The sequence below is a fragment of the Misgurnus anguillicaudatus genome, chromosome 11 (genome assembly GCF_027580225.2).
Source record: "Misgurnus anguillicaudatus chromosome 11, ASM2758022v2, whole genome shotgun sequence".
NCBI lineage: Eukaryota > Metazoa > Chordata > Actinopteri > Cypriniformes > Cobitidae > Misgurnus > Misgurnus anguillicaudatus.
Window position 1 is genome coordinate 6,130,969 of NC_073347.2, and position 12,458 is coordinate 6,143,426.

Consider the following 12,458-nt stretch of genomic DNA (forward strand, 5'->3'; position numbering starts at 1 on the left):
ATTTCAGGGGACAGTTGCAACCAGTGGAGGCTCGTGACTGCTCTTCCGAGGGGCGCAAATTCTAAATATGTGTTTGTTGCGTCATGTGAACCATGTGCATCACGTGTTTTGTCAAAATAAAAGCCTGCTGCACAAGCATCAAAACCGTTTATGATTAAAAGAGACGCATCAAGACACGTGGTGGACATAGGTTCACTCGACCTGCAGAACACATATTTTGAAATTACGAACCACACACATAATGGGCTACATACATGTTGTGACGAACTTCGCAAAAAAGAAGTCACTGGCCGCCAATGGTTGCAACATTCATTTAAATGTAATAAAGATTATTCTTTAACATAATTTTTGGCATTTCATTGCAAAGAACTGCAAAATATTTTATATCAAGACACTGAAACTTACTGAACTACTTTTGTTAACATATCTGACCTGAGCTGGTAGAGGGACACCCCTATCGGTTGAGCGTTTCCTCTGTCACTGCATACTAAAAACACAGAACTGATCAAATGTAGACTGCAGCATTTACTTAAAAATGGGTGTCAGGCATGCATATGGACGAAGGAGACTCGAGACATTAGTTTCACAAGAAGTGATTAAATGATACCGGAACAAGTCTACCGGAAGTAAACTTTGGGCCACAAAAGGCGTTTATTTCTACCCAGTCTCAGGTAGATGCGTATAAATAGCACAAAGTTTAAAAATCGTTCAATACATATGCCAAATTCCACTTTGGTGTGCATATGATACGCCAGTCCTTCCCATTCACTTAAACGGCACATCTTTTTTTGTCGTTTTATTTATTGCTTTCTCAATTTTTTTCAGTTTTTTAAAATAATTTTCGCTTGGGTTTAGGGTTAGATTTCAGATTATGAATATGAATTTATGAATTTAATATACATGTTTCTCCATGTTTTTGTCTATATTAAAGCCATGGTCGCTTGGAGTTGGGGTTAGAATTGGGGTTTGGGTTAGGATATCCTTTATATATTACAAAAAGTTGTTCTAACCCTAAACCCAAGCGAAAATGGTAAAAAAATAGCAAAGAAATTGAGAAATCAATAAATAATACGACAAAAAAGATGCGCCGTTTAAGTGAATGGGAAGGACTGGCGTATCATATGCACGCCAAAGTGGAATTTGGCGTATATATTGAACACTTTGTGCTATTTATACGCATCTCCGTGAGACTGGGTTGTTTATTTACTGTATGTTGCTGCCACTGAAACATTTATATGGAGTGGGGATGATGATGGTAATGGCTGGCAGGTAAGTGATGGAGATGTCCAGATGGAGATAAATGTTGAAAACAGGGGAAATAGGCAGGAGAACTGACTGGGAGCGTGACAATGGGAGACATCTGGCTATTCAAATGGTTCATTATTAAAAGTACAAATGTATTATGATATTATGACAGGTTCTTCATCAGTGTTGTGATAAGGGACAGTTGCAATAGCATATTGTACATTGACAGTCATGATAAAAGCTATGCTAGCTTTGACACATGCTAGCTATGTCGTTTAGAAGAGAACACAGTATGACAAATATTATGAGCATAAAAACTAGTTTTACAAGAAGGAATGGCCACATATGGCTGCTTTCTTCTAGAATAGATGATGGGGCTAACTAAGCAAGTGCAGTATGAATTTCTAGTTGGAGAACACTTTGCAATTGTCCCCGCTCTCCCCTACTGCCCAATATAACGTCTGGCGGTTCCTGAATGTTGTTTGGCTATTGTTAATTGTGTCGCAGGTTTTAATGTCTGAATTGCAACCGTGAATTGATGTTTTTAGAGTGAGACATATAATAATTTTTGATGTTATATAAGCAAGCTGGCAAGATAAATGTTTTGCATGCCAGCGGCGAGCCTTCAGAGGGAGCAGCTTTTGCAGTCAGATATGGAGTCATCTACATCCAATTTTGTGACTGTAAAACACTGCAGCGTGTGAATTTAAAGGGATAGTTCAGCCAAAAATGATATTAAACCCATGATTTACTCACCCGAAGCCATTCGAGATACATGTCCATCATTTCTCAGACAAACACATTTTTCGTTATTTTAGAAAATGTGTTATATCTTCCAGCTGCTAAACAGTAAAGTTACGGGGTCCACGTCCTTCAAGTCCAAAAAAATGTGCATATATTCTTCCTCAAAGAAATCAAACGGCTCCAGAATGATAAACAAAGGTCTTCTGAGGGTAATCCACGCGGTGTTGTTGTAGATCCATATTTAAACTTTATAAACGAAAATAACTAGCTTCCGGTAACGCCGCCATCTTATGTATTCAGGAGAGAGTATTCGCGTAGTGTACGCACTTTTCTCAGTGACGTATGACAAATTCGGAGGGCGGGGGCACAGAGCAGCAGCACAGAAACCTCCATAAACTGCGTACGCTCTCATCTTGAATCCGGACGCGACTAGTTATTTTAGTTGATAAAGTTTTAAATGTGGATATTTCTACAACAAAACGGTGCAGATAACCCTCAGAAGGCCTTTGTTCATCATTGCGGAGCTGTTTGGATTTATTTTGTGAAGGATGGATGCACATTTTTTGGACTTGAATGATGTGGACCCCGTAACTTAACATTTGATTAATTGAAAGATCTAAAACATTTTCTAAAATAACTGAAAATGTGTTCGTCTGAAAAATTATGTACATCTCGGACGGCTTCGGGGTGAGTAAATCCTGGGTTTAATATCATTTTTGGCCGAACTATCCCTTTAAAACGATCATAACACGTTTACAGTGTGAACGCTAACACAGTTATAGTAATCGTATGATCATATAGTTATCGTCATGGTATGAACAGTTATGTGTACATTTTTACTTCTGATTAAAATGATTGTAAATGAGCAGCAGTAATATCATGATAACATTATCAAGATGAAGCTTAAGTGGGGAGATAAGGAACCTTTGTGAATCATTACATTTGTCTTAAAAGGAAATTTGTTTTCTTTTTGAAAATGGTTAGCGGTGGAAAGATTAGCTCAACAATGTTTTATAAACTGCACTTCAGTTTGCAATTAAAGTTAAATTCTTTACTCACAAAAGGCCTGTTTATTTGTTACTACAAGCTTTACGATGAGAAGTTTCATTATTGTGAAAAGTATATTTTAATGCATGCACTTAGCTATTGTCAGCTTGTTAGTGAAGCTTTATTTGCACAGAAACAGGCCGTTTTAGCAGATTTCCCATCTTGTAAGACTTGAACATTCACTAAGCACATGCTCTTATTACTTGTATCAGTGAAGAAATGTAATGTATAACTCGGGGTGTGTGCCAAATAATCATATAATGGCTCTGATATCAGCGCACTATATTACAGCCACAGTTTGTCAACTCCATGGAAAAAATCGTAAATTGAATCCTACCAGTCACAAAAGCAGCTGTGATTCCTCTCATAAAACATCTTTGTTTTATGTGTTGAACTACACACATTGTTCACTCAAAAAAAAAAAGATAGCTTGTAAATTCATTAAAGGCGCAATGTGTAAAAAATTGGATCAATTGACAGAAATGGAATATAATTTACATAAATATTTCTTCAGTGGTTTGTAAAGAACTTACATAATAAACGGATATGTTATTACCCTACAATGGGTCGTTTTTATCCACACTCACCACGGGTCCCCTTACATGGAAGTGTAAGCAGTGCCATGTTTCTACAGTAGCCCTAAACAGACAACTTGTTCTATAGAGAGCGTTTCATCACTACGTTGACGATGACGTGTTTGTCTTGTGACGGCTACCATAGCGTTACTATGCTTTTCGAAAGGACGGGTGACCTTTGGACTGAGCCGTTGGTCGCAATTCACAGTCTCACTGCTAGATGCCGCTAAAACTGACTGCACCTTTAATGGTTTAAAGGTTTAAATAATGCTGTTATTTTCATCCCAGAATTAAGTCCCCTTTTGTTTGGCCTTTGCTGAGCACAGCTTCCTCAATCTGGCGTGACGTTTCCAGACAACGTGCGCTAAGCTGCTGTCGAATCACAACACACTGGACCAGCTACACAATCAGAACTCGTTACGTATTTCTGAAGGAGGGACTTCATAGTTTAAGGAAGACATCAGCCCATTTTGAAAACAGTGGTATAGAGAAACGTAAATTGTGTGAAAAATACTTTTTTCATACAGTAAACATGAACACATGTTATATTGTGTACTGTAAAATCAAGCAATGGTTCCAAAAGCAGTTTATCTATTGAAATTAACCATTGACATCCATTTCACAGTAAAAATGAACTACAAACATGTGTAGGTGTGAGCAAAAATGTGCCGTTTTTGGGTGTGTCGTTTTAAATGTAAATGAGTTGATCTCTGCACTAAATGACAGTGCTGTGGTTGGATGGTGCAGATTAAGGCGCGGTATTATCCCCTTTTGACATCACAGGGGGAGCCAAATTTCAATTACCTATTTTTCCACATGCTTGCAGGGAATGGTTTACCAAAACTAAGTTACTGGGTTGATCTTTATCACATTTTCTAGGTTGTTAGAAGCACTGGGGACCCAATTATAGCACTTAAACATGGAAAATGTCCCCATTAAATTTTTCACTTAAAGTTAGAAAAAAACTTAAGTCATTTTAAAAGTGTTACCAATCAAAGTAATTTGTTTAAGTAGATCCAACGTTCACTTTTTACAGTGCTGTCTCTTTGACAATATAACACATTACTAACCTTGATTTTGATAACTTTGAAGAGGTGGCTCTGACCCAGAAGTCGCGTTAACCGAAAATGTTCTCTCTTTGACAGATTATTTTTAGCAGTGATGGAAAAATCTGAAAGCCATCAGTCATTCTGACGGATTACACTTGTAAATGTAATTCCCAGCCCTGTCCAGTTGATGACAAGTGTGTATTTGACTTAATGCTGCGCAGACTGATCTATAAGAAGTTTTGTGAGAAAACTATTAGTAAGGACTGGTCTCAAAACTCTCTCGTGATACTTTGATGTCATACGCTGATAGGTCTGCGCAGTGATGCTAAAGTTTAACACACATCAGCGTGGTGGAAGAGCGTGAGATCAATCCCCAAAACAAGTAATCTGTCCGAGGCTGTTGTCTTGTAAGCTCATAATTAAAAATGAAAGGTGAACGAAAACAAAAGCTATTAATTATGATCATTAAAATATGAAATGATGGATAATAATTGATTATGATGGTATTTTTACAACGCTGTCCATCAAAATGATAGAGAATGAAAAGTCTAACGCAACCCCTGGTCACAACACTTTCTATTGTTCCTGTCCAAGATCCTGTTCTTTAACTTTGTCTTCTGTGCACCTTTAATTTGTATATGGAGTTCCTGTTCTTTGTGTGTAGTGGTCATTGTTTCTCCAGGTATGTTTTGTTACCTTGTTATCTCGTTTGTATATATACAGCCTTATGCTGCGTTTACACCAATCGCATTTCAATCATCAAATTCGCGTCTACCGCGCCTAGTTTGCTGCTTGAACAGTTTGAATGCATTAGTGCATCAAAAGCGAAGTAGACGCGCGGAAAAATCAAGCATTTGACGCGCGTCAGAGGCAAAATCCGCTTCTTGTGGGAGGGGCAAGTGCTATACTATTAGGCGTGTGCATTGGCACTGCTCTCACAATTCGATTCAATTACGATTCACCAGGTAACGATTCAATTCAATTCGATTCTACGATGCATCGCAATGCAACAGAATTCTACTATACACAACAAGGCACATTTTTTATCAGTTAAGTAGTAAAGTCAAGTGGAACTATTCTCAACAAAAACGGAAGCTTAGCAGCTTTAAGACAATGACAATTATATACCTGAGATGAGAATTTTACACACAGCGTAAGTCTAGTTTCACATTAACTTCATAGAATCCAAAATGTGCTCATATGTCCACTTTCCATGGAAAAGGGTGCGTTTTTATTTACCCGTCTATCACGGTCATCTCTCTCCGCCTCAGCCATCTTGATTGTTGTTGTTATGTCTCTATAGAAATATGAACTTATGTCGTATAGCTCCGGGCGACTGCTCACTGACAATATCAAGCGTTCATGCTGAATGAGTGACTCTGGGCGGGGCCACAGCAGCAAGCAGGGTCCTGATTGGTTAACACAGCACGAAAATCCGCCAAAGTTCACATTTTTCAAATTTGTGTCAAACGCAAAATGCACAAAAAGCACCATTCGCGCGCGTACCGCGCCAGACGCTCAATTCGCGCCATTGAGGCGGAAACGCGTCTTCTGTGCTAAACGCTTCATCCGCGCGTGAGATGCGTGTCAACCCGTTTTCACATTGACTTAACATTGAAATCACTCGCGCTTGCCGCCTCTACCGCGGTTGGTGTAAACGCAGCATTAGCGTTTGAGTTTAATTCTGTCAGTCGTTAATCAGTTTAGTTTGTTGAGTTGTTCAGAGTTTCTGTTACCTTTGAATTATTTAGTTTTATATTTAATTAAAGCTTAGCTGCATTTGGATCAGCTGCCTTTGACTGCCTGTCCACATCATATAGTCTCTATTGCAGGATTTATTATTTTTCTAATTAAACAGAACTTTATAGAAATCTAGCACCTGCTTGTTTATTATTACTGCAACTATTTAAATAGGCTTAAATAAAGTATGTTGTCACTTTAGCAAATATAGTTGTGCAAAAGCCAATTGATTCATCAACAGTTTCCAGCTGGTTTTATTTCACAGTAAATTAACATCTTTATTATAATGTGATGTGTTAAGACAGACACAGAAAATTGCAGGCTATTTACAATTCCCAATAAATTACATCTAGGTAAAGCCAATGTCTCATTGGCGTTAAAGCGTTATCGTTTTTCATCTCTTTTAGATGGCTATCACGGCCTGTAAGTGGCCACATAATAGCGAGTGCTTGTGAAAGTGTCAGGTTGAAGTATTCATCAGATGTCAGACTCAATGGGGGATTAAGTGTAGTAAAAAGTGCTGACGACTTTCTCGAACTGTACTGTATGAAATCCAGAAGGTAAGTGGAAATAAAAATGTGTTGATCGGAAGAAGCGAAAAGCGTAAAAGACCACGGGGAAACAGACCTCTGCTGATTTATACTGTATGAAGTGCTTCGGACGCCATTCTCCTTTCAATTTAGACCCAGGAGGTGAAATATGTTTTTCTTTCTTCATTCTTACAGGTATTATGATGGACACAGATTCCTGTTTAGATCCAGGGATACCGGTGAACGGGAAAAGGCATGGGAATAACTTCGCCATTGGCTCAAGGGTGACGTTCAGCTGTGATCAGGGTTACACTCTGAGCGATGAAGAGCCCATTGTTTGTGAGAGAAGCCATCAGTGGAATCACGCTCTGCCCAGCTGTGATGGTAAACCAGCATGTACTCTCTTAATTCCAGTTGCAAAAATACAGTTCATTCCCACTGCTAGGGGAGTAACTAGTTATAGTGCTAATAACCTAAAGAAATTACTTTTCCAAAAGTACTTTGACTGTAGTGAACCTACTTTTAAGACCCCATAAAATCCCCCAATGAGCACAGTTTCCTTTTGTATCCTATTAAAAAAGGAAGTTTCAGTGAGAAATATTGAACGGCTTATGACCCCTTTTTAAATAGAGAAGAGCCTTTAGTTATTGTCACATAAACCATTAAAGGGGCGGTAAATCAAAGAATCAATTTTAACTTGATTTTTGTTATATAAGAAGTCATCGTACGTGAACAAACATCTTGTAAGTTTAAGAACTGAAAATATCATTGTTGCTGAATTATAACTGTTTTTGGCACCAAGCCCAGAAAATGCCACGTCCTGGAAGGTACCAATCTATGACGTAGATGAGATTTTAAACACCACCTCCAAAGTAGAATGGTAACGACTGCTTTTGTAGCCATGTCCACAGGCTCCCGTGTAGAAAATTAACACATGTGGCACAACGCAAACCGTGCAGCAAACATGCCTTTTAAGATTGCCAATTTTGTGTCTGGTTGAAGTACCAGTTCGCGTGGGGAAAACAGATTGTTTGTTTCCTACATTGTAGGGATGCACCGATATGGAAATTTTGGCCGATACCGATAACTCTTTATATTTGGGGGGCGATAACCGATATATATATATATGTGTCACTATTGCTTTATTAGAGATCGCTTGATATGTCCTGATTGTGTGTAACAACAGTGTCTAATTTACTAAAAACCTTGAACGATTAATAAAGGTTCAACACTCAACATAGTATAACGTTAGACATATACAAAGTTAGTTATAAGGAATGAGTTACCACTCGCGATTTAGATTCTGATGCCCGCTTACTGTGTTGTATACAGTAATTTAGGCAAGTTTTGTTGAAAGGTCCAACCATAGATATGTATAAAGGCTAGATATCTCGCCTGTCTAGATGTCTGGCCAATTGAGTGGAACGTCCTCATTTGGCGGCCATCTTACCACAGGGCGTTCGCTCACTCGTAGCATTGTGTTTTTATGGTAATGTATTTTTAAATGACCATAACTTGCTTAATTTTCTACAGATTTTCAAACGGTTTGGTTTGTTATAAATGTCAAAGATGTACCTGGGTGATTCTCACGAAACCATTGAAACACCATGGCACTAATGATTTTAGCTTTAAAATGTGTAATATAGTAACATTAAAAAGCATCAGAATTAACACAATACTGTGTTCTACCTTGCACAATGTGTGATTTCAACATAAGAATTTATAATTGTAAATTTTATCTAATTTTCTGCTGGAATTCTCATTACCGCAATGTGTCCGGCTGTGTTTGAACATGCGTTATGTTGTAATTTAATCAAATTAACACAAAAATATTAGGAAAAAAAAATGGATGTTTTGCTAGACTACTTTAGATGACAGAAAAAATATTTACTGAATATTCATGTATAATATAATGAAGAAAATGTTCTCATCCTCCGCAACACTTTTTGAGAACAGTTTAAGCACACATACAGAATTTTAATAAAGTTTGATTTTGAGTGACCAAGCACATGGACCAGTTACTTCAAGATGGCTACCAGGTAAGATCATTTTTTTACAGTTAATTTGAAATATTGTCTTGTCAGAATGCTTACACGACATTTTGATTATCATTACCGTAACAGATGCTTATTAAATGTTAATTTAATTAATAGAAGCATAATACTTTGATTTTAAATGCATGTGCAGAATCTCCAAATTATGTTCTTTCAGGTTTGTCATGTCATTTTGAAAATATGTCAGTGTTGATGTTTTCTGACTGTTGCGGTAATGAGATTTTTTTAGGACTAATTTTTTAAATTATGTTACAAAAAGTGTTAAATGATAAGTAAAAGTTTTTAAATTAATGTTCCCATTTACTCCAGACTTTGTTTTCAATGTCTGGTTGGAAAAAAAGTAAATTTAAGCAATTTTTACATTTTCATCCTTGACATTTTTAAAACCAAGTTTTCGTGAGAATCACCCACCTATGACACTGCATACTTATACTAAAAATTCATGAAACATGTTAAAGCATCCAGAATTATAGCCACATTAATAATGTTTGTAAGAAACCAAAGCATTTGAAAATCGGTAGAAAATTGAGCAAGTTCTGGTCATTTAAAAGTACCTGCACCATTAAAACACAATGCTACGAGTGAGCGATCACCCTGTGGTAAGATGGCCGCCAGGTGATGACATTAGAGACTCCACCGTAACACATCCAGCCTTTATTATACATATCTATGGGTCCAACACTCAACAAACAAAACTTTTTTATCATATAACTGTGGTATGTAATGTTATGTGTATGTAAGAGCAACCTCACAAGCACAACAGAAATATACAAAGTTATTGATAAGGACTTATCAGCCGCGGTTTAGATTCTGATGCACGCTTACTGTCTTATATACGGCAATTTAATCACTTTAGGTTTGAAGTTTTGTTTCTACTTCACCATACACATTGTCATTTATGTGTATCATCTCTAGCACCCAGAATCTTTTGTGCCTTGAACATATATGTTCGGCTGCTATTTTTATACATTAAGGTTTTCAAAACAATTCCCCACATATAATATAACTTCTCATTTGGCCACACCGCACTACTAACGTCATGGGCGCATGCGCAATAATATCACACGAGCAGTACAGACCATATACTGTATATTATTATTAACGGTTTATGTATTGCCAACAGACAAATCAAGCAAAAAACTATCACTAATAAGTACACTCCATGAGAAGAAACTCATGACACACAATGATTCCAGAGTAAATTGTGATGTAGCAGTTTCAACAATACACTCGTTTTGCCCTGGACAATGCTAACATAAATACATTTTCAAAAGTATTATTTTTGCAAATTACAGATGTATACTGCTTCTGGACACCATGCTAATTGCTAGAAGCTAGCGGGAGGTCCGCCGTATCTTGAGAAAGTGAAAGAGACTCTGGGGTAGGCTCGTCGGAAAAGCCGGGGTCGGTAAGGCCCGGTCTTGGTTAGTTTGGCAAAACACTTTTAGTTTGACAAAACACTATTACTTAGTTCATGTAGAATTATAAAATAAAGCAGTTAAATATTTCTTATAAATTTCAAAAAGTACGGTAGCTGGTCACTGGCTTTGCAGGAGAAGCACGCTGCAACCTTACTAGCATAGCGGTTAGCCACCTCGTTTTTCAATGGCAAATGACTGCTTAAACACACACAGTTCATCCCCTTGACATGCACCAATTCGTGGGCGGGATGACGCTGCTAACAATATCTATATAGCCTACTGTCTACAAACAATAAAAATATTAACATTACTATACATCGTCTAAAAAGTCTACGGGTTTAGCATCATTGTATGCTCTCTGTTTTAAGATACAGATGCTCTAGCATCATAAATGTTGTATTTTGTGACAGAAGCCAAGATGACAACATGCAGAATATAAACGGGACTTCTTACCTTTGTGTTGATATAACGATCATGAATCGAATCCAGTTTCAGATGCGTGAATAATTCATGAAAACCGTCTAATAGAATACATCCAATGACCATTTTTGTCCACAAATGCGTATAATCTGTGAAATATAGATATTTAGGGCTCAGTCACACCAAAAGCGTTTATGGCAGTTGCAGGCGCCTTTTTTGAATGATATTCTATGGGCAGGGCGCGTTTGCGCGCTGTTTATGCGCGCCGAGCGCCTTGCGGTTTTCTGCCGCCTGCCGCGCACGCGTTTTTGAAGGAGCGCCTGACGTCATTCGCGTCTTCCATTGTCCAATCGAATGAGGGGAGAGGCGGGCCTTACGTTGTGGCGAGGGAAGTTTACAGTTGCTTTGAAGAACCGGACTCCACTCGCTCACTCTCTCCTGCGTGTTTGTGCTCCTCTTATCCTCAAACAAGGTCAGAGCAAGCGTCATCTTTTTAAAGTTTCTGCTAATATGACAGTTAACAGCAAAAGAGCGCTCACGCTTCAATATTTGATTGACAAGACAGCTTACTCGGTGGTTGCTTAGCAATATGAAAAGCAGCGCTTCACTGCTCTTTTTTAAAAAAGGCAGTGCGTCGCGCCTTGCGTTTGCAAGCGTTTAAAGCGCTTTTGGTGTGACTGAGCCCTTAGTCTGTTGTTTTCATCAGATTTCACATGAACGTCTTGTAATAGAATATAATATACAATCTGAGGACTATTTACGTCGTAACATTGTATATGAGATCCGATAAACACGTGCTAAAACTTGTGCTAAATGTGCTAAACCTGTATCTCACTCAAAACAGCATGGATGGATTTTTTCCAAGTTTGTATGCGTGTGGAAGCACCAGAGACACAAAATAACGCCCCAAAACTCAGAAAAAGTGAGTTTTTCATAATATGGGCATTTTAAAAAAAGACAATTCTCTTCAAATTTACTGACATTACACCATTGTACCACATGCACTAAATAAAAAATTTGCTACTTGAAAGTGCGAAGCAGGTGGTATTTTGGGCAATTTTACTCGAACGAGCATTAAAATAAAAGGCACAAAACTTTCTGTGAATTTTGTCTTAACAGGTTTTTTAAATTATGGGCAGTTTGAGAAACTACACTTTTAAAGTAGCTTCACTGCCACTTCTGCATCACTTTTTTATCAGGGGAAAAGGTAAAGCCATTCTAACACTCCCCTGAGATCTGACTTCATACATTTTTGATTAGAGGAGAGGTGACTAGCATGAGCTGTTTCATAGATAACCTTAAACTGAGAAGAGGAGGAAGAAGGCAAGAAATAATAATGGGAGGGAGACAGACACAAAGAGTCTTTAAGCAGATATAGGGAAAAGGACCTACAGGTGAATGAAGCATGAAGCTGTTTATCTTATTTGTTTCCCGATTACAGGTAATGGAATAAACAACATGTTTTCCAGTAAGAGCAATCAGACTGTTGTCTGTACGTTGTCGAATTCCCAATGTGCTCTTCTGCCTGTTTGTTATCGGCCGTATGCATTTCCTCTAATAGACTTTGATTCTGTCTGATGGGGCTCTCACCAGAGCTTGACCTTCATTAGAAACAGGACAGATACTCCCTGTT

At 37.9% G+C, this 12,458-nt stretch overlaps 1 protein-coding gene across 2 annotated transcripts in view; it reads left to right on the forward strand.

The window, feature by feature from the left end:
* The window catches only part of csmd1a (CUB and Sushi multiple domains 1a), a 696,936-nt gene that overhangs the window by 459,750 nt on the left and 224,728 nt on the right, over positions 1–12,458 (forward strand). For both annotated transcript variants that reach the window (XM_073872919.1, XM_073872920.1), the window contains exon 18: positions 7,126–7,314. In XM_073872919.1, coding sequence (XP_073729020.1) covers positions 7,126–7,314 — 189 coding nt within the window. The remainder of the gene's footprint in view (positions 1–7,125; positions 7,315–12,458) is intronic.